This window comes from Myripristis murdjan, chromosome 13 (genome assembly GCF_902150065.1).
Source record: "Myripristis murdjan chromosome 13, fMyrMur1.1, whole genome shotgun sequence".
Lineage (NCBI taxonomy): Eukaryota > Metazoa > Chordata > Actinopteri > Holocentriformes > Holocentridae > Myripristis > Myripristis murdjan.
This window is the reverse complement of record NC_043992.1, coordinates 40,243,152-40,266,225: the sequence shown is the minus strand read 5'-3', so window position 1 is coordinate 40,266,225 and position 23,074 is coordinate 40,243,152. Positions and strand designations below refer to the sequence as shown.

The following is a 23,074-nucleotide window of genomic DNA, read 5'->3' as shown; positions in this document are numbered from 1 at the left end:
ATGAAATAGTCTTTGTCAGCCATTAAAATTAACATTGTTAATAGGTGATCCAGATTATATGTAAAATGCTGAGATGATACACGGAAGTAATAACCTTTCAAATTTTTATTCCCAAACGCCTCCTAAGTAAAATACAGAGGCAACTACTGACATATGTTTCACACACACACACACACACACACACACACACACACACACACACACACACACAAATAACCCACTCTTGAATTAAATGAAAATGTAATTCACACCAAACTTTAAATTTCTACAGGCTTTTTGTGCAAACCACTCTCAAATAATTCTCGTAGGAAAGGATTTTCACATTTCTGCTCGATTTCCAAATTGAGGTTATCATAGAATCAGCTAAGCAAGGTACCTGTTAGCTCCTAAGCCAAGCATCTAGGCTAAACATGGGGTAGAAGTATCTATAAAAGCACTTTCAGTGTACACACATTTGTCTTTGGGGAATTCGGAATTGGTAAAAATGTACAACTTGAAGAAAGCCTGCTGCATTGTCTCCTTCACAGGTCACACACTGTAGCAGGATGCCAGGGTGACAGCTCAGACTGTGTGAGCCCCTCTGACATCTGAGCGTTAGGAAGGGGCTCGAGCTAAAACTGCAAACCTGTACAGATGGGATGGATGGAAGTTTTAACAACTTACCTAAAGCGTACTTTGAAAATTAAAACAACACGGACAGTGCAGATTACATCAGAGATTACATCAAAATGCTAGCAAGATACTGGGCTACTGATGTGGAAAAACTTCTGTCCAGATCAGGCCAGATTGGCTGCAAAAATCTTCTTATACTTGGTACCAAAAACACCAATAAAAGAGTCTTGAAGTCTTCAAAAATTAAGACTTGAATCAGGCAGAGTTTCGAGCATACAAGTTTATTTGCATTTGAGATCTCAAACGAAACAAACAGGGAGTCGTATCACGAAGAAAAGATGACTGACGTTCTTTGTTTGAGCACTTGATTTTATACCCTCCCAACCATTGTGTCATCGATTCTATAACAAAGAGATCATACATGATCACAAGAGTAGATATGCCAGTGTAAGGCTTTCTGGTAAGACAACAATTTTAATTGGGCCAGATGTACCTTAGGTTTGCAGAACTTGGACTCTGGCCGATGATTAGTGATATTGTTTTTCTACACAAGGATGGCTGACTGGATACATTCTAATTAGGTAAGACCTTGATATGCCTTTAGGCATGGCAGTTGTGGTCAGTGCAGGTTTGTTCTCTTACAGAATGCTACTTGACCTGTGTGAGCCTTGACGTCATCATAGTGAGAAAGCATCACCTAAGTGCTTATACTCTTGCTTGTTTCTAGACTAATGCTGACTCCTGTCCTTCATTATGAGCTCTCTCTCTCTTCTTTAATACCCTCTGCAGTGTTGATTTTTTAGGCTCAGAATTACCTCTACATGTCCCCCCTTTGTGACTAAAAGTCACATCATCACAAAAACCATTCCAGTCAACCATCACTTCCAGTGCATGCAAAAAAGAATTCCAGTGACTATAGTAATGTTATGCCAGTGGTTAATCAGAATCATTCGTGTATACTTCAGTACAGATCCCATCAAGAAAACACAGGGTATTTCAAGTGAGAATAACTTCTGTAAAACAAACAAGTATATAGTAAACATAAACTAAAACCGTAAAAAGGTAATACCAGATAGTAAGACAAGGCACTCAATAGTATATATAATGTCATCATAATAAACCAATAGAATACATATAATGCCATGATAATAAAACATAATATAGGGTCTTTCCTTTTTTATCAATAATAAGATGTAAATAGCCCTTTATGCATGTTCCGACAGTACTCAGCATAATACAGTGGTACATCTACATTCTACATGTTCCAGCAGTGCAGAAACAGCATTCGGTCTGAACATTCTAGTCTGCGTAGACGGTATTAAACCTGCCTATCGACGATCCTCTCAGCCGTTGGTAAATGCTCAGACGCTCACTGAGCATTGCATGTCGTTGGTTGAGCTCTATGAGTTGTTGGTCGAACTCTGCATTTTGTTGGTTGAGCTCTGCAATTTGTTGATTGAGCTCTTCATTTTGTTTCCTTAAGTGGGCAATCTCCTCACGTACCTCCTGATCAATGCAACACTCGCGCTGATAGTGACTTTGTGATGACACAAGTGTCATGGACGTTGCCAGAGCTGCCTCCTGCTCTGGTGCATTTGGTACCCAGAAACGAAACTCATTGTATGACAAGGTGGCACGATTCTGGGTTACATAAGGTACATCATTCTTGTAGGAGGGTTGGGGCTCATCCATTGGGTTAGGGATGGTAGAGGAAATGTGGGGAGAACTACTATTCTTCATGACAGGACTAGGGGAATTTGGTGGAGCAGATTGGTCTGGGGATGAGCAAAATGAAATTGGAGAGGCAAGAGAGGCAAGACTTTCCGTGTCTAGGTTGTCCTTCGGCTCCCTGCGATCTCCCATGTTGAGCCTGGCAGGTCCAGGCTGCTCAGCTGTGATAGCATGGGGTTGTGGAGCTAAGGGGTTGAACCAGCTCTGGTGCTCATATACCTCATTGGATCTGAAAGAAGAGAGTGGCGGGGGTACTGGGACCTCCATCCCTGGGCGTTCACTCAGTTGATTCTGCCAGGACAATGACTGGTAGGGTGCGTAGCTCCTTGGCATAAATCTCGCCAGGTTCCACTGGGCGTTGGTTCTGCTGGTGGCTGGTGTCGGTAATGGAGGGTAAAGGCCCAGACCAGGTCCTGGTGTGGCTGGTGGATAAGATTCCGACGAAACAGGGAACAGGGTGAGCAGCTGGTGTGGCAAACTTGGCTGCTGCGGATCTCCTGTAAGTGAAACTGGCACACATGGTGGTGTTGGGCCCACCCTTGGTTCCCAAGAGCTCTGATGTCCATCAGCCATGTATTCTGGCAAGACAAAGCACAGTCTTAGTTAAACAGTTTATTGCTCCTCCAGACTGGAGGTCATCTTCATACTGCTCGTCATGCAGCTCCTGGCAAAACCTTAGCACCTGATCTGTCTTCCTAATCCACCTAAGCCATTTGTCAAACGCTTCCTTAGTTCTAGGAAATCCCCCTACCCCATCTGAATCCCAATATTTATTATATTTACCATCTATCATAAACGGTTTTCCTTTCTTATCCCAAGACCGGTAAGGATAAGGTGGTTGAGGTTTGAGTAAAATTGGTATTTTAGTACAAGGGCATTTATTCATAATATGAGTGCAGATAGATAGATTGTCTACTTAAAATTGTTAGCCAGGTCCCTATAGAAAATGATGACGTTGGCCTATGCTTGCATCTGATCCAAGCTACTTTGATCAGTGGGTGTAACAGCAATGAGCACGTCTGTCTCCAACATTCATCACGTCTGGGCTGCATTTTCTTAGCAGGCCAGAAAACAGGCCCCATTTTGTGATGCCAGTTAAAAATCCTGTGGACATTTTCCATGGTTCTAATTTTCCTGGCTCATAAGGCCTTTTGAGTTTCCTGCACAGTTTTAGATAATGGCCTCTCCGACCGCATTCACGACACCTTTTCAATAATGCTGGACAGAATAGATAATTAGCATCATGATCTAATGAACCGCAACGTAAGCAATGCATGATAATTTTATGTGTTAGCCGGGTCTTTCACCCTGACACTACTCTTCTCCTTCCTGCCCTTCCTCTTTTCTGCTGCTGTAACTGGATGGTCTTCTGTGGATAGTTTGGCAACCCCATTACTAGGAAAACCCTCATCACTACCGCTAATGGAGGCTCTAGGTGGGGTTGGTGCGCTACAGACATGGCTGCTGCCTGCTGTTCCTTCCAACCGTGGTGATCTCCTAATTCCCTGCGGGGAGGAGTCTCCATCCCCTTTGGTGTCTTGTTCTGTTTCCTGCGGGGCGACCTCGTCATCCCCAAATTGGGCCTGTTCTGGTTCTGGTGGCATCGTCATCCCCTTCCGGCTGGTTAGTTGGAGCTCGCCTACTATATGCTGTCAGAGTTCTTTCTGGATCTTCTGCTCTACAGCAATGATTAAGATGGTACCAAAAGGGTTTACCTTCAACCTTGAGCGCAGTGGGGTAGCTAAGACAACCTTGTATGGCCCTTCTCGCCTGGGTTCCAAACTTTTTTCTCTTGAAGACATGGATGTACACAAGGTCACCTGACTGGATTGTCTGCTTTTCTCCTGGGATTTCAGCGTCCCGTTCCTCTGTGGCTCCTTTCACCTGTGAAAATATTTCTTTATAGATATGAGTCAGATGTTGGAGGTAGCTTTGCAGCTCGCCTTCTAGTTGCTCAAGCGCTGGTCCCTCGTAGGGACCTCTAAGATAAGGCACAAGCATGGGCCGACCCGTGAGCATTTCATGCGGTGTTAGATGCGTAAGCCTGTTAGTACTCATTCTCATAGACATCAGAGCCAATGGCAAAGCTTGCTCCCAGTTCAACTTACTTCCTCCCACAATATCTGCTAGTATTTTAGCTAGCTTTTCTTTCAAGGTCTTATTAGCTCTTTCAACTTGTCCTTGTGACTGGGGATGGTACACACAACCAAACTTCTGCTTGATTCCCAGCATTTTCAGCGTTGCTTGGAATGTTGCTGCAACAAAATGTGGTCCCTTATCAGAGCTGAGAGTGTCTGGGATGCCAAATCTCGGGAAGACTTCCCTACACAAAAACTTAGCTACTGAGCTAGCATCTGGACTGCTTGTAGGGGATGCTTCTATCCACCAACTGAACCGGCAAACAACCACCAAAACATACCTCAATTTTCCAATTCTTTGAGTCATGTCTATGTAGTCAATCATTAGATGTCTGAATGGCCCATCCGGCGGAGGAATGTGCGCAATGGGAGCCGAAAAGGCCTTCCTGGTGTTGTATTTAGCACACACATCACACTCATGCAACACTCTTTCTACCGTGGCTGCCAAAAAAGGCGACCACCAGACTGCTTGCAAATGCCTTATGACCTCCCCCCTTGCGCAATGGTCTCGACCATGCGCATTCCGAATTGCACAGCGCAACAATGCAACAGGTAGAACAAAATGTCCTTGGCTACTCCGCCAAAGACCCTGTTGTGGGCCATCTAGAGTGTTTTTGACTGCTCCCCTTTTGAGCCAGACTGATCGTTCTTCTGGTGAAGCCCTGGCTTGGGCTTGAATTAATGATGTCATAGACATCAAAGGAGCCAAATCAGCTTCAACTAAGATGGGACACATGACGGACTGTTGCAGTGCCATCATTGTTTTTGCTTTATTAACCTGATGGGGCTGTTGCATTGCCGCCTTTTTTGCTGCTTCGTCTGCCAAATTGTTACCTTGTGTGATGAGAGAGGTGTCCTTTTGATGAGCACAACACCTCAGAACAGCCACTGCTGAGGGCAACTGAAGAGCTCTCAGCAGATTAGAGATGATTTTTCCATGCTTGATTTGGGTGCCGTCTAACCTGCCTAACCCTCTCTGTTTCCATATGTTACCAAAGAAATGGCACACACCAAAAGCATAGTCTGAGTCAGTGTAAACATCAAGTTTCTTACCCGATGCCAACGGACATGCTGCTGTTAATGCTTTCAACTCTGCCACCTGGGCTGAACAAGGCTGGGTCACATGGAATGTCTGAACAGTGGTGAATCAACAAAGTCATATCTGCAGTTATTGGTTCACTGTACAGGTCATCACGTGCCTTCAAAAAAATTAATCTGTAGTTCTCACATAATCATGAGGAGTGCCAGCATCTGGCAGCATCATCTTTGTGGCCGGATTGATTGAATTGCACCTGTTGATAGTCAATTCAGGTGCCGCTAGGATAACTTCATAGCCCGTGCGTCGTGCTTGGGTCAAAACAAAACGCGGACTTGTGAGCAGCGCATGTAATTGGTGAGATGTGTAAAGAATCACTGGATGCCCCATGGTCAAAGATGAGGCTCGTTGAAAGGCAAATGCAGCCGCTGCCAATCCCTGATAGCAGGGTGGCAGTCCTGCTTCAATGTTATCCAATTTGGTGCTGTAGTAAGCCAAAGCTTGCTTACCTGTGGGTGTGTCTTGCATCAGGACTGCTGTAGCATATCCTGATTTCTCTGCCACATAAAGATGAAAAGGCTTACCATAATTTGGATTCCCCAATGCTGGGGCTGACTGCATGTCACTTTTGAGAGCTTCAAAGGCAGCTTCCGCATCTTCTGTCCAACTCAATTTGGCTGCTCCAGTCATTTGTCCTGCAACTTTAATCAAAGCTCGTAAAGGAGCAGTTTTTAGTGCATAGTCACAAATCCATGGTCTGCTGCACCCTGCAATCCCCAAAAGGTCAACATTTGACTAACAGTGTTAGGTTTTGGAGCTGTTGTTACTGCTTTAACCTGCGATGGTGCAATCAGTCTCTTGTTTCCATGCAACAATCTTCCTAGATATTCTACCTGTGGTTGACAAAATTGGAGTTTATCTCTGCTGACTTTGTGACCCCCCTTTGCCAAGACTGTTAGTACTGCCACAGAATCTTTCTCACATTGGCCTTTAGTAGGACTACAAATCAACAGATCATCCATGTACTGGATGACCGTACTGGGCACATTCAGATGCTGCTTGTCTTCAGCCAACACTTTATTGAACATCGCTGGACTGTGGAGAAACCCTTGTGGAAGTCTGGTGTATGTGTATTGCTGTCCCTCATATGTGAAAGCAAACAAATACTGTGAGTCTGGATGGAGTGGTACACTAAAATATGCAGAGCATAAATCAATCATGATGTACCATGTTGTGTCTAGTGGAATGTTAAACAATAATGTGTACGGGTAAGGGACAATTGGGGTTTCAGCAGCAACAATGGTATTAACAGCTCTTAAATCATGTACCAATCGATAATCATCAGCATGTGGTTTTGGCATTGGCCAAAACTGGTGTGTTACAGGGACTACTTTTTTATTTATCAGGACTCCAGCCTCCATTAGGCCTGGAATGATCGGTCTGATAGAGTCTATGGCCTTTTGTGTGAGTAGATATTGTTTTTCATGAGGTGACTGTATGCCAATTGTATGCCAGATTTGATAAAACCCATATGTTTTATGTCTGAACCGCACTTATGAGGGCACCTGATTTAAGAGAGATGCCTGTTCCGGATTCAGCAGCATCATTGTGGCTTTTTTTTTTTTTTTTTTTTTTTTTTTTACAGCTACATAAATTTGAGGGTCATTAGTCTTTTTACAGTCATGTATTGCAACTGCTGCCTTCATCATGGGACCAAGGTCATGAGATTCAGAATTTTCCTTGGATAATAGTGATACATGAGGGATTGAATCCGGAGTCGGAAACCATTCTTGCAGCTGAAAAGGAAGAATGACCACTGCGGCTGGCCCTATGTAAATGCTACAGCTGATGAGAAAATAGTCTCTTTTTGTTGATTAATTCTTTCTAAAATACTTTGTAATCCACCTGACTTTGTGTCTCATCAAAGAACAGTGTGCAATGACGAGGCAAGCAAGGCTCAAAGCCTTCTCCCATCTTGGCTTTGATCCAAGCCTCCCGTCTCCTCCACCACTGATAAAGAGCTGATCTTGGGCCTGTGAGGCGAAACCAGCAAAACACTGGCTGTGTTATTTTCTCAACTTTTTTGCATCATCATGAGTTTAACAGCTGTAAGTTGATTGTCAGGAATGTGAACACGTAGATCCTGAGGAGTGCAAATGATGGTTGTTTCAAGGAGCTACAGCGCGTCCCGCCCCAACAGATTGACAAACCTATTGAGCCAACTATAGTTTTATTATTTATATGCATGAGAAATGGCTCTGTTGTGTCCCGACCTGCATTATTTCATCATGTTGCTCATTTTGCTGAAGGGTGCAGGTGTCCATCCCTCTTGGTGTGTGAGGACACAGGTCCTCCTCGCAGCAGCTCAGCTGACATGTTGTTAGCTCATTCATTGGCTTTGTAGGCCTGTCTGTCTTTCTTGTAGGAGGGCTCACAATCTGCGTAGTGTCACCCGATTGGCTGTCTTCAGGACTGGTTATCGGATTCAGTCTCCGCCTCATAGGCTGGCGCCATCTTATCTTGGTCTACTCCCTTTTTCTTTGTTCCTGTTACTTCTGGTCTGGACATCGTTTTAGTTTGCTCTTAGATGACATAACAAGTCTCTTCCCACCAGATTGACAGGGGTGTCGATGGAGTAGAGGATGGATGCAACGAAGGTTTTGTTGTCAATGCGTATGGGGAGTGGCTCTGTGAATGGAATTACTTGCACTTTCCCAGAGAAGTCTACAGCTTTTACTGACATGTTGGAGAGGGGGAGATGGGAGCCACTCTTCCCGATACAAGTGTATGTTGCCCCTGAACCCACCGTAAAGGAATGTGACTGGCCCTGTATTTCTACAGGAATGGTGGGTTCTTCATGTGGTTGTAATGACAACACAGGTAACATTGTCTCACCCTCAGGCTTCTCTGGGCACCCCTAGTCCCAACTAGGGACGTCTTCTTGGTGTGGATAACTCATGGGCTGCTGCTGGTATTGTGCAGGCGCTGGCTGTTGCTGATATTGTGGTCACTGATGTGGTTGAGATTGCTGTTGGCGGGGGCAGTTTCGCTGAAAATGGCCATACTGTCCGCATCCCCAACACTCTCTTCCAGAGGATGTAGCGTTCAGCCTTGGTTGGGATTGAGCTTTCTGAAACCCTGATTGTGGTCGTCCTCTGCTCTGGCGGTGGTGCCGTCTCCTCCGCTGCTGTTCATTTGTCATGGTCTGATAAGGCGGTGGAGCTGGATTCAGCCAATTGAATGGAATGGCGGGCCCTGGATACTGTACTGCTTTGGGTGTTGGCAGAGGGGGAGCAGTGAGGGCCCTTGCCTTGGGTTTTTTCAAGGTTACAGATTCTCTCTTTTCCAAGTCTTTTTCCTCCTTCAGTTCTTCTCCTGTTGTTTTTTCATGCCAATTTTGCATACTCTGTACAATTTGGGTTTTTTCTTGAGGATGATTATTTATAATAAATTGCTCAGGGGTTTCCTCCTTGCCCTCAGCAGGCCCCATTTGTTCCTTACCTTGACCCATCCCCATAATCCCCTGTAATGCACTATTAAATTGTTGCCTTAAAATTTCTGGCCCAGCGTCAAGTTTTTTTTTTTTTTTTTTTTTTCTCAAGCAATCTATTAATCAATCAATCAACCAATCAATCAATCAACCAATCTATTAACCAATCAATCAATCAATCAAGCAATCGATCACTTCATCCATTAATCAATTTGGGGTGTATTGGCCCTAATATTGCCTTAGCAGTAATTCCTGATCTTTATATTTATTACCTTGAGTTGGGTTAAACTACCTTTCTTTGTCTGTAATTTTGTCAACCAGCCAAATTCCCCTGTCTCTCACTATAACTTTCTGGGGATAGCAATAGTGCGCAACCGTGGATTACTTAAAAAAAAAATAGTTATTTATGCCGTGAGTTGGTAGCCTTCAGAGATACTCAGGAAAGTATTTAATGAAAGTGTAGCAGTCTTTTGTGAAATATGCCCACAAACGTTCTAAAATACGGGTTTGCACTGTCCACAATCCACGTATGATTTTTTCGGCACCAAGGGAAAATTAACTTCTATTTGGGTGAGATTAAAAGTTAGTTACTTGCCACAGTTTTGAAATTAATTAACTGAGAATTCCACCACTGTTCAGCCTCTATGACGTCTCGATAAATCCTTACCAGCCAGAAATGAGTTCTTACACTCTGTGTCTATTTATTTTATTTATTTATTTATTTTTTTTTTTATTATCGCTAATGTGCTTCAAGCAAATTCCTCCTTGGCACTGATCTCGCCTCCCCCAGCCACTCACTCCCCACACCAGATGAGCCAGTCAGACACCCTGCTGCATTTACTATAAAATGTTTAGACAAACAAATATATAAATCTCTATTTCTACTGTATTTAAACTAACTTTTTATTTTTGCACAATAAATGCTCAAACAAACAAATACATGAACAGTCTATTATATTTACATTTACTTTCCTAATTTTACTTCTTATTACACTTTACCAAAAAATTATTTATGCTACTTTTAAGTATTTTCAAAGCTTTATTTTACAAGCACTGTACAAAATTATACAAAGTTTATGACCAGCTGATTATTACGTATGTATATATTGTGGTTATCTTTTTAGCGCTTATCTTTCTTTTATCAATATACTTGTTTTTCTCTTCGTCCATACAGAATTACACTGAGGCCTTAATTTGTTTTCTCTTCGTCCCGACGGAATCTCACTGCGGCTTACTGTCCTCCTTATTTTATTTTCTCTTCGTTCTCTTCGTTCGGACGGAATCTCACTGAGGCTTACTGTCCTCCTTATTTTATTTTCTCTCACTGAGGCTTACTGTCCCCCTTAATTTGTTTTCTCTTCGTCCAGACGGAATATACCTTGCTTTACACTATCCTACAAATTTTCACACACACACACAAAAACTCTGTTTTTTTAATTTCTCTGGCCTTCTCCAGGCCGCACACTCACACACACTATCTGTCTCCCTCAAGGTCGGAATATTCCTCCCTTTGCCTCCAAGCAGAATCTCTCAGGCCTGTCCTGATACACACACAGCTAATCTCTCTCACAGCTACTCACGTTCATACATTCATACACACACATTCATACAAGAAAAAAAGTCTACCAGCCCTACTGCTGCTTGGCAGAGCAATTATTTACTCTTATTTATGTATAGTCTTTTACCGCTAATCCGAGTCAACACCATCACAATTCTAAAAAATCTCACTCTAGCCATACATGCTACATAAATCAGCTGTCTATGTATCACTTGTGTCCCTTCATAAACAATTAATTCACATGCAACTTTCATATCTCATTTCAAGGTTTAACTTAATTCTCTTAATTCTTTCTCAACGCTGTCTTAACCCTTTTCTTTCCCACACTCCTTCTATGCTGTCATTTACACACACCAGAACCCTCTTTGTACTTCTTATCTACTCTCTCTCTCCTATAGTTATCTCCTCTTACACTGTTATTTTCACTTACCAGAACCCCTCTTTCACTTACCAGAACCCTCTTTCACTTACTAGAACCCTCTTTCACTTACCAGAACCCTCTTTCACTTACTAGAACCCTCTTTCACTTACCAGAACCCTCTTTCCTGTCTGCTTGCCTCTATTGTTAACCACAACAATCCACCTCCAAACGCTGGGCAAACAAATAACCATCATATAATCAATAACTGCAACACAATACCTTTCATTCTTGCTGCACCATGGTTAAACATACAACATATACATACAACATACAACAAGTACATGCAACACACATGCGTGCTCTTAACTCTGCCTTTATTTTGTTACTTTTTGACACTATTAAATTTAGTACTAGGTTCTTTTGGAAGAGGGAGGATTACCTTTAACCTGGGCGGACTTCCTGCACTCAGACACACTCAGAATTAAGCAGAAAAAGGTCTGCCTTACCTTATTTTTGGTGCGCACCTGGTGTCTCTGAGATGCAGGTCGCCCCCCAAGGTCGCAGGTCCCGTCACCTCCTGGCTGGCTACGCCAAATGATGTGGAAAAACTTCTGTCCAGATCAGGCCAGATTGGCTGCAAAAATCTTCTTATACTTGGTACCAAAAACACCAATAAAAGAGTCTTGAAGTCTTCAAAAATTAAGACTTGAATCAGGCAGAGTTTCGAGCATACAAGTTTATTTGCATTTGAGATCTCAAACGAAACAAACAGGGAGTCGTATCACGAAGAAAAGATGACTGACGTTCTTTGTTTGAGCACTTGATTTTATACCCTCCCAACCATTGTGTCATCGATTCTATAACAAAGAGATCATACATGATCACAAGAGTAGATATGCCAGTGTAAGGCTTTCTGGTAAGACAACAATTTTAATTGGGCCAGATGTACCTTAGGTTTGCAGAACTTGGACTCTGGCCGATGATTAGTGATATTGTTTTTCTACACAAGGATGGCTGACTGGATACATTCTAATTAGGTAAGACCTTGATATGCCTTTAGGCATGGCAGTTGTGGTCAGTGCAGGTTTGTTCTCTTACAGAATGCTACTTGACCTGTGTGAGCCTTGACGTCATCATAGTGAGAAAGCATCACCTAAGTGCTTATACTCTTGCTTGTTTCTAGACTAATGCTGACTCCTGTCCTTCATTATGAGCTCTCTCTCTCTTCTTTAATACCCTCTGCAGTGTTGATTTTTTAGGCTCAGAATTACCTCTACACTACCTTCTTGGTTCTTTGCAAAAACGTGCACCATATACTTTGCAAAGTTGTGCCAGCCTCACTTTGGGAAAGCCTTCCCTACAGGACACTTTGCATGGGACACTATAGAGCGCTGTATCTCTTTTCCACTGGCATTTTTTTTTTCTCTCCATTGCACGGGCACCTCATGGCGTTCTCTTACTTGGAGGGACATCTCACAGGGCATCTTACGAGTTTTCCTCATCAGAAAGGCACCTCGGGAACCTGTAAGCTCACCTGTCCTATTGCACATTTTCTCAACTGGACGGTCGTCCATAAACAAACTTCCCACATATTCTCATATGTAAGGACACCCTTTAAAGCGCTGCATCACATCTTATCCCCTGGAGTGGCACTTCTCCATTGGAGGAGCCCCTGATTTATTGTAATTTATTTATTTAATGTATTTATTGCATGAAAGGGCACCCTAGAAGGCATTTGAGAGCACTTCCTTCATTTTTGGCCCTCTAGAGAGCACTTTAGCGATGCTCTTTCAAACATGGGGGAACCACATCCATGTTAATGCACTTTTTTTCTACTAACTAGAATGATATTTTCCAAATGCCCTTGCACTATAAAAACAACACCTAGTGTAAATAAGCTTTTAACTACTTATAAGTTTACCCTTTTTTATTTTAATTCTACTAATTATTATTATTGGGACCATGCTGCATGGTGATTCTGCACTTTAAATAAAACTGATTGACTGATTCACAGAAATATATGGCATATCAAATGCATTGGTATTTCTGCTCTGGTAAAGTTCACACCAAGGTGGCACATTTTACTCTGTTTTATTCTATTATCCTTCTTAAATGTCCCCACACTAGGGTTACCCTGAGCGGAGAGCAGGATGCAACCACTGACCAAAAGCACAACTAAAACAGAGTTTTGCAAACAAAGTTACAAAAGCAACATCAAAGAAGTGCTCTTAAGACCTTGAGGCATGATGGGAACTAGGGCAGCTTAAATTAGAGCCAAGACACCGACCCAGCCATCACCCCAGTTGGTTTACCAAAACGCCTCAGTAGATACCTGACAACTAACCATCCCTGTCCATCGGAAAATGCATCACATGTGGCATCTTAAGGAGGAATAGGAGGTGGAGGGGACTGTGTTAACTAGTCAAATACAAAGTCAGCCCAGATGAATGTGTGGTGACATCACATGGATGTGACAGCTTGCAGAGTTTGAGTTTGCATCGTGCCAAGGGGAGCGTGGGAGCTGAGTGGAGCGCAGGGCCCTGGCAGAGCACAAAGGGGGTAGCTGGACGGTGACAGGGGGGTGACAGGATGAGGACGGGGGGAACACACCGCCTGTAACATGGTGTATGGACGAAGTTTCTTAGTGAGGTGCAGCGTGGCTCAAGAGGCAGAGTGGTCGTCTGGTCATTGGAGGGGAAATTATGGTCTACATCACATCCAAACTGATCCGTTTGATAGGTTCTTGGAATGTTCTTGGAATGGTTCTGCCTGTCAATACACTGTCACTCAGCGTAACCAACAGAACCCAAGATGTTCCTCTCCTGGCTCCAGTTCAGCTGACCGTTTAAGGTGGCAATAAACACACACACACACACACACACACACACACACACACACTCGATCTGGTGTGAAAACAGCCTGTCTTAGGCTCTAGGCTATTTCTCTAGAAATGTGGTTCTGTCTATATGCTTTATATCTATAGATGCAAGTCTCCATGAATATCTATGAGGCCCATTCTATAAGTTGTGTGTCTATACATTCAAGTCTAGATCGCATGTGTATATGCAACATTATTATTTTACACTACTACAACACCAATAACAATAATAATAATAACAGTAAATATACTCTATCGATACATTACCTTTCATACGGGGGTTCAGCTCAAAGTGCTTTACAATAAAGTGAAGAAAAACAAGAGAATAAAATAAAGCCAGGCAATTTAATACAAGTGCAAATCTTCCGTTATAAAACCAGGCAATCAAATGGGAAAAAAAAAAAAAAAAAAAAAAAAGCAGAGGCAGCAGAAAACAAGATATTTAAAAGGAGGTAAAACAAATTAAGATATAGACACAGTAAAATATGTAGAAACAAAGGAAGACAAAAATGTAAAACAAAGGAGAACAAAAAGCAGGAAAACATGTACAAGAACAGAATAGAAGAATAAAACAAAGGAAGCATGACAATTACATTTTTCTATTGTGATTTAAAAGCTGCAGCTCCTACAGCCTTTGGCAATGACTACTTGTATATGTATAGCCTATGTATGTATGTTTATATGTGTATATGTATATGTATAATATGGACATGCTATTCTATCTGTTACATCCACACACAGAAAAATAATAGTTCTAAAATGGCAGTTCCATGTAGAACCATGAGCTACTGAAGAACCACCCATTTCATGGATGGATCCTTGTTTGGGACAAAAAACTGAGAACGGTTCTGCTCTGAACCGAGCGGCTCCACCAGGAGGAATCTGCAACGGTTCACTTAAAGCTCCACTGTGAGGAACTGTTTTTGGTTTCAGTTGGCACCTTTTTTAATCCTTTACCAAAAAAAAAAAAAAAAAAAAAAGAGAGAGAGAGAGAGTTAAATGAAATTATTAATGTCACTGTAATTTAACTTTAATTTACCTTCAGTGTGTCCCGGGCCAGGCTTTGCAGCGCTTGGTGTTTCAGCAAACGTTTGAGGGTCAAGGAGACAAAAACCTGAACACAGTTTTCAAACGGTGGGCCAGTGCCCTCAGGGTTACACTGTGAACCTTCATTTTGTATTGGGTGGTTGCACCAGCTGTACTCTCATCCTCTCCAAACTCAGCACGTAGCCTCTTCTTCTTCCTGGATCTTTGACAAGGCAGTGCAGCTTGAGCCTCATTTTGCAGTTTGACGTTTGCCCAACAAAGTTGTCCGCTCACCTCTGGACAGTTTCAGAATCCATGGCGTATTCCCTGAGGTTCTCCTGTGTGCCAGCGGCGGGACGATGAGCTGTCAGATTCATTCCAGCTGTTTGGAGATGTTTAGACAGAGCAGACATCAGAGGTCAAGGCCTCCATGTTGGCTTTTGCCTTCACGTGCACAGATGGTTTCATGTTTTCATTTTCAGTGATGGCTGTGAGTGTCACTTCAAGCTCAATGCAATGCTAGTTCAACGTAGAGACTTTTGTCCAGGGAACCAAAAGATCCAAACATCTTTCACCCACCACCATGTCTCTCCGATGAGCAGAGGTGGGAAGTAACAAAGTACAAATACTTCGTTACCGTACTTAAGTAGATTTTTCAGGTATCTGTACTTTACTTGAGTATTTAATTTTCTGCCGACTTTTTACTTTTACTCCCTACATTTGAACACAAATATCTGTACTTTCTACTCCTTACATTGTCAAAACAGGCTCGTTACTTCTCTCTCCCTCTCTCTCTCTCTTTTTGGTGGGGGCGGGCGGCTCGTTACCACCAAGAAAAACATTACAACACCTGCACCGGCACCGTACGAGAACAAAAGGCAGAGAAACTTTCCAGGCTACAGCAGCGCACTGACATAGATTGTGAAACAAAGTGAAGAGTTGCCACTCCGCTGTATTTTCACTGGCTAAGAGCAGCACACTGGCTTAGCTTGTCTATTCAGAGAAGAGGTATCACTTCGGCTTATTTTTCATTCTATGTTATCACATGCATACTACTGCTCATTCATTGGTAGTTGAATTGTTAGGTCTGTTTGATAAGTAATTTACATTTTTAAAACAAATAATAATTTAACATATTTTTAAATTATTGGAGTCAACATCTACTCCTTCAAGATAATTTATTATGTTCTACAACTCATAAACATACACCAACACTACATACTGACTGTTTGAGCTGCATATCTCCTCTGTGCTACAAAAGATCCGTGGTAAAAATTATTAACATTAACGCTGAAGCCCTTCCCCACAGTTTCCAAAAATCCTGGAGGAAACCCTGCACAGAGAGGGAAAGGGAGAGAGGGCGCGGGGCGTGAGAGCAGTTAAGATAAAGAAAACCATAAAGAGAAATCTGGAGCCATGGAGGAAGACAGTTGCCAGGGAAGATAACGTTAGCCGACAACAAAACAGAGTTGGAGAAGCAAGAAAAGTCTGTTAAAAGTCATATACGTTAAGTATATTAAGTATTGAGAGTACCAAAGCTGTTATCAAGGTACTCATTCAAGACCTCTGGTCAGTTCAGTCTTGATTATTGTGTGAAACTGGGCTTGCAGTAAAACTAGAATGTTGCGTGATTTTCATTCTCTCTGTACTTTGCAGGTTGTTAATAAAAGAGGAAATGTTCCTGTTTTGTGTGCCCTGAACTTTTTTTTTGTCAAAAAGTTATTAAAAAGGTATATGTATCATTAATGGTAAAAAAAAAAAAAAATCATTTTTACTTTTTACTTTTGTACTTAAGTACATTTCAGAGCCTGTACTTTCTTACTTTTACTTGAGTAAAGAAGTTGAATTGGTACTTCTACTTTTACCAGAGTCTTTTCTCACACAAGTATCTTTACTTCTACTTAAGTACAGAATGTCAGTACTTTTGCCACCTCTGCCGATGAGTGACTGGCACCTGTGATGAGTATCGTGGGTAATTTCTTCCCAAACACCCATTCTCTGACAGGAATACAGCAATGTCATTTAACACAGAGAAAAGGGACACACTGTCAATGACCACACCTGTGGTATCGGCAAGCTCCAGATTTAAAACGTGTGCGCAGCACCAGACGTGCACATGCCCCGGGACATGGGCTGACATGAGAACCAAAAACCCTCGGTACTCCCCTTGCATGTTTGCTGCCTGCACATTCAGTGATGTCAGCTGCATTTAGCTGAGTACTTGCTTAGGCAGATCTGCAAAATCCTGACCAGAGGATGTCTGGCAGTTTACTACTGCAAGCAGCCTCTGGTTAAGTTCATGCGTCTCATACCTGGTTATTATGGAGCACTGTTCTTTGCACCAGATATCTTGGACAGGGTCTGTCTGAATGGAAAACATTTCAGCTTGCTTGACTTCATTAGCAATGTTTTCTTTGATGAAACGTCCAATAATCTCCATTCCTGAGCTGAGCTGTTGTTTTGGAGTGGAGAGTGACGTGCGACCCTCCACCCTTGGCTGTGCCTGACTCGTGCAGCTTCTTACTGTTTTCAGTGCGTGAATTAATTTACATGCTTTTGCAAACGTGTGTAAAATGTGCTGAGTAAAAGAACAAGCTCCTAAAAGGTGGCCTGTGGTCTACTGCAGCATCGTCCAGACTATAAGCAGCTTCTGATTTCCCTCCTACTCAATAACTAATCTGATTGTCATTCAACAGGCACTCGATGTCCCCTCTGCTGGCAGATATGTGTCTGTGCATTTATGTTGTGACTTTTCTCATGTTGTTTAGTTCTCTGCTGGATGTAATTCATTCCAACTGTGAAAGGATTCTCTGGTGTGGTAAAAGCGAGACATACTGAATAAAACACAGTGTGTGTTTTTTCTCTGTATGTAAGCCATGAACATTTGGTGTCATTTTTGCATTGAAACGCTTTCTTTACACATGTATTTTTTATGTTCTAACAACTAATTAACCCTAATCCCCTCTGTCCTCCTCCTCTTCATTTGGCGGTGGATAGTTGCTGCCGCTGGCCATGCTAACAGCATCTGTGATTTTGAATAAATGTGCAGGATCAGCCTCCACCTTTTCATTTTTTTGAGGTTAGCTTTATTTTTGATTTGAACTTACAACTTTTAGATTCCTCTCTCTCTCTCTCTCTCTCTTGATTTGATTATTTCCTGATTGACCTCTGGCATTACATGGATGGATGCATCCACATGAGGAGGTGGGGGGAGGATGAGGGCAGCGCTTCCTTCACCTTCCTTCACCAACTGGGACCGTGTAACCCCCGATCAGATTGGCCGTTTCAGCATCAAGTGGACCGTGGCCATCACGTCCAAATATTCTCCCCACAGTTTTTTGCCCCATATTTTTTCAGTGCATTGGCGTTTGTCAGAGTTGCCAGACTGCCAGTCCGAGCCTGCAAGACATGACTGAAATGATGGGATGAGGATGATAATGATGGGATTAGAAAAAGATGAATTCACCTAAAATTTCATTTAAAAGCCGAGTCTCTTTTCCTGCTCTTTTTTTGTCCAAAAAGAATTAAAGGTAGTTCTGTCCCAAATCTCGGCGGGTTGGATTCAGTGAATGGAGCAGTTCATTCAGTGACTGGCTGTTCATTGATGTTTTAAGGTTTTTACTGCCTGATTCAATCTAAAGCAGCTGGGAAAATTCTTCAATAGCACACGGTGGAAAATCATGGAGGACCGAGCAAGTTCACTCACTGACACTGATGTTCACTAACAGGAAAAATGTGGACCAATCAGAGGTCTAATTTCTTCTCATAGAAAAATAAGCCTGAATGTGAGCAGATTGTGAGTCTAAACCTGATTCCAGTGAGTGGCAGCTGCCATACTTTACCACACCTGACTGACACCTGTGACCTCAGACCACACCAACATGGATGTCAAGTAAATGTTGACATTAATAAGAATCACACAGTTATGTTAATTTAATCTCATGGTGAACTATTATCAATATGTTTTTTCTGCAGTGCTGCCTTTCTGTCAGCAGAGGGCGCTGCTGCTGTTCAGTTCAATAGAGAATTCCATTCCATGAAAGGGCGCAGCTGAACTGTTGAAGAATCCCCTTCAGGTTATGGCTTGTAGTTCTAACATCTGGCCAGCAGGGGGCTGTCTCCATTTGGCTGCACTTCCTGAGACTGGCGTCTGCTACGCTGTAGCGTCTTCAAAATAAAAGCACACCCCTCGTACTCTGTAGCCTCTTCAAAATAAAAGTATCTAAGCCCTGATTCCTACGCAGTGCCGTTTGATGTTCAGCTTCGTTTTACACAAATCAGTTTGTTCCCCATTTAACTTCAGTGGTGAACTCGCTGTGTTTCCTGCCACTTCTGCGTTCTGCATGGAGGCTGTGATCCTGCCTCGCAGCTGCGGGATCAGCCTGACGTGTCTTCCTGCATGAAAACGGCTTTTCTACTTTCACTTTCAACTTCAACCGGATTAAGGACGTTTCTGTCTTTTCAGCCGCTTGGAAAAAAAACTCTGTTCAGTCAAAACCAAACGGAACGTCGACGAGCGGTAAGGACGATTATTTACTCGGTTTTGTTTTGTTTATTGCTCTTTTCAGCTGCTTTTTGCACACACACACACACACACACACACACACACACACACACACACACACACACACACACACACACACACACACACACAGTCAGCAGTGTGGCAGCAGAAGCAGCAGCGTCTTCTCTCTCTGGGTTTCCTCTCCAGGTGAAGCTGAAAGTCTCTTGGATTTGATGTGGATGTGACTCAGCAGGTAAAGAGCCGACCAGGGATCATTAGAGATGTTTGATGAACAGGCTCCTACATTGTGTTTCAGAGCTGGAGGACTGGAGAGCACACTGGGACCAGCACATGTGGAAAGGCTTTCAAAACGGGGTTAACGTCTTTCAGCATCTAAATATTCATCATGTCATGATATTTCATGTTGACTGAGGACAAAATCATCTTTGTCTGAAATGTTTTACCTGTGTGTTTTACTGCTGACCAAAGTCTGCGTCAGGTGAGCTGTAATCTGAACAGTTCAAAGTTCATTTATTTTGCTGTTGATCCACCAAGAGAGCAAAACACCAGTTATTTCATGCTATATTATATTTCACTCTGCTATCACCTACTATTTCAATACAAATGTTTTGAAAACTTTGAGTTTGAAAGCAAAAATACTTTTAATTTTTTAAAAGTATTTTTGCTTTCAAACTCAAAGTTTTCACACACAAACTCTGAAAAATTAGCAAAAGAATTAGCAGAAAATCAGTAAAACAGAAAGTGATGAGACATCCTGTCATGGAAAGCTTGTTGTCATCAATCAGCCGCTGTGTTTGTGTCAAGGTGTCGGCTCGGCTATGGATGTGTGTGAGGAGAGAGAGGAGGGGCTCCCTGCCTCTGAAAGCACTCTGTCTGGGGAACATGACAGCCAGACCAAAGCTAAGAGGTGAGATGAGGATCTCTGACTGTCCATGACTGTTCTCCATCTCAGAGCTCAGCAGGCAAATCAGCACAGCAGCTTTATTCACAGGAAAAGCTCTGTGTGTGTTCACACTCCATTTTACACACAATGTTGTTTCTGAAGAGAAGTCACTCATTATTATCTTAGTATGTTAGTGTGACAAAGAAAGTAAAGCAGATCCCTTCACTGTGTTCATAATGTTTCTATCAGGATCCAGCAGGGGAGACAAGACCCCCCTGAACCTGAACCTGGACCTGAACATGAACCTGAACCTGGACCTGGACCTGAACCTGAACCTGAACCTGGACCTGGACCTGGACCTGAACCTGAACCTGGACCTGGACCTGGACCTGAATCTGGACCTGAACCTGAACCTGGACCTGGACCTGGACCTGAGCCCAGCTGTGTGTCCATGAGGAGTGACTGGTCAATGGATCAAATTATTGAGTTCAAAGACAGCCACCTCTCTGTGGATGATGGGTAATTATTTCAAACTGGTGATAAATCAGATGGTTTTCCTGTCATCAGATTCATGAGATCCAGAATTGGTTCGACCCTTCAGACTCTGTTGACTGAGATTCCTCTTTCAAAACATCACATCCAATGATCATGTGTGTGTGTGTGTGTGTGTGTGTGTGTGTGTGTGTGTGTGTGTGTGTGTGTGTGTCCTCCACAGAGTCCAGCAGCAGAGCTCAGAGGTTCCCAGTGCTCAGTCTGCCCAGCAGCATCAAACAGACCTGGCCTCCATATTTATGGTGTGTAAATGTACAACAGCATACCAACTGAACAACAACCATTCTGCTCAGAATCGTCTCCGTGCTGCTCTCTGTATCTTTCAGCCTCTTTGACCTGGACTTGATTTTGTGTTTTGTGTCCAGATTTTAATTTGGAAGTCAAACTCTGTTATTTTTCTGCTCCAGCTGCTGGAGGATAACATCAACACCTTTGTGAAGAAGGAGCTGAAAAACCTGCAGAGGTCTCTGAGTCCAGATTACCCAGAATGCTCAGAGAGGCAGAGGGAGGATGAGGAGGTGTTGGACGGTGAGGAGGAAGAGCAGAGGAGGAGCAGCAGAGAGTTTTTTCTGCAGATCACACTGCTCCTCCTGAGGAGGATGAAGCAGGAGGAGCTGGCTGAGCTTCTGTGGAGCAGTAAGTAACCCCCCCCCCCACAAAAAAAAAAAAATTCAATTTTAAATTTTAAACCAAAAATGAGTTCGAGTCAAACTGAAAAAATTACATTAAGAGCCGAGTCAAACAGCCAATCAGATCAAAGCAGTTGTGATGCGTCAGGCTGTTGCTTGGTGACAGATTATTTCAGCCTCTGACGCTTTTTACACACAAGAGTTTTTTCTCCCGGCCAGCAGGGGGCGGCTTGTCCTCCTCCTGCCTGCCAGTGAAAAGCAGCTTCCTGTTTTCCCGTCTCGTCCTGCTGGCTTCCCCGGGACAGCGGCAGTGCTCCGGCTGAGAACTTTATTCTCTCCAAATCCTGATCAGGACATGCAGCTCTTCATTTGTTTCTGCAGTCTGTTGTTTGGCGGCGGCTGCTTTGTGTTGTTGTCCTCTGATAGCTCATGTTTACAGAGGTGTTGTCATGGCTACGTCTTGACCAATCAAGAAGGACAGCCCTTTTAGCTCCTCCTAAAAGTTCCTGGAGCAGGGCCCAAATCAAGTTCCAGGAAATTTTACCTGGAACAATGTTGTTCTTCAGGTCTTGGCACACCTCACTAAGTTCTTACAGTCGAAAAAGACCAATAGATACAGTTACCAGGAAATATTCACATTTCTCATATTTAATACAACATGGATTTGTTGGTGTTTTGTTGTTTGTTCATTCAGAAACTGCCGCTGCAGCGTGCCAACGTGAACTCAGATCTAACCTGAAGAAGAAGTGTGAATGTGTGTTTGAGGGGATTGCTAAAGCAGGAAACCCAACACTTCTGAATCAGATCTTCACAGAGCTGTACATCACAGAGGGAGGGAGTGGAGAGCTCAATGAGGAACATGAGGTCAGACAGATTGAAACAGCATCCAGGAAACCAGACACACCAGAAACACCAATAATATGTGAGGACATCTTTAAACCTTCACCTGGAAGAGGTGGACCAATCAGGACAGTGATGACAAAGGGAGTGGCTGGCATTGGGAAAACAGTCTTAACACAGAAGTTCACTCTGGACTGGGCTGAACACAAAGCCAACCAGCATGTCCACTTCACATTTCCATTCACTTTCAGAGAGCTGAATCTGCTGAGAGGGGAAAAGTTCAGCTTGGTGGAACTTCTTCATCACTTCTTCACTGAGACCAAAGAAGCAGGAATCAGCAGGTTTGAGCAGTTCCAGGTTGTGTTGATCTTTGACGGTCTGGATGAGTGTCGACTTCCTCTGGACTTCAACAACAACCAGATCCTGACTGATGTTACAGAGTCCACCTCAGTGGACGTTCTGCTGACAAACCTCATCAAGGGGAAGCTGCTTCCCTCTGCTCGCCTCTGGATAACCACACGACCCGCAGCGGCCAATCAGATCCCTCCTGAGTGTATTGACATGGTGACAGAGGTGAGAGGCTTTACTGACCCACAGAAGGAGGAATACTTCAGGAAGAGATTCACAGATGAGGAGCAGGCCAGCAGAATCATCTCCCACATCAAGACGTCACGAAGCCTCCACATCATGTGCCACATCCCAGTCTTCTGCTGGATCACTGCTACAGTTCTGGAGGACATGTTGAAAACCAGTGAGGGAGGAGACCTGCCCAAGACCCTGACTGAGATGTACATCCACTTCCTGGTGGTTCAGTT

The 23,074-nt window shown here is 43.2% G+C and overlaps 1 protein-coding gene across 1 annotated transcript; it reads right to left on the bottom strand.

The window, feature by feature from the left end:
- Nucleotides 1–1,785: 1,785 nt before the first annotated feature.
- On the bottom strand, nucleotides 1,786–5,403 carry LOC115370641 (uncharacterized). Its single transcript, XM_030067747.1, has 2 exons — nucleotides 4,059–5,403; nucleotides 1,786–2,921 (listed from the first exon to the last, which is right to left on the bottom strand). The coding sequence occupies exons 1-2, from the start codon at nucleotides 5,275–5,277 to the stop codon at nucleotides 1,912–1,914; spliced, it is 2,229 nt and encodes a 742-aa protein (XP_029923607.1). The 5' UTR covers nucleotides 5,278–5,403; the 3' UTR covers nucleotides 1,786–1,911.
- Nucleotides 5,404–23,074: the final 17,671 nt, after the last annotated feature.

Coding starts and splice junctions, on each gene's coding strand:
- LOC115370641 (XM_030067747.1), bottom strand. CDS start 5,277: ATGCAACAGCCCCATCAGGTTAATAAAGCAAAAACAATGATGGCACTG. Junction 2,922..4,058: donor CACTGCGCTCAAGGTTGAAG/GTAAACCCTTTT, acceptor TTGTCTTGCCAG/AATACATGGCTGATGGACAT.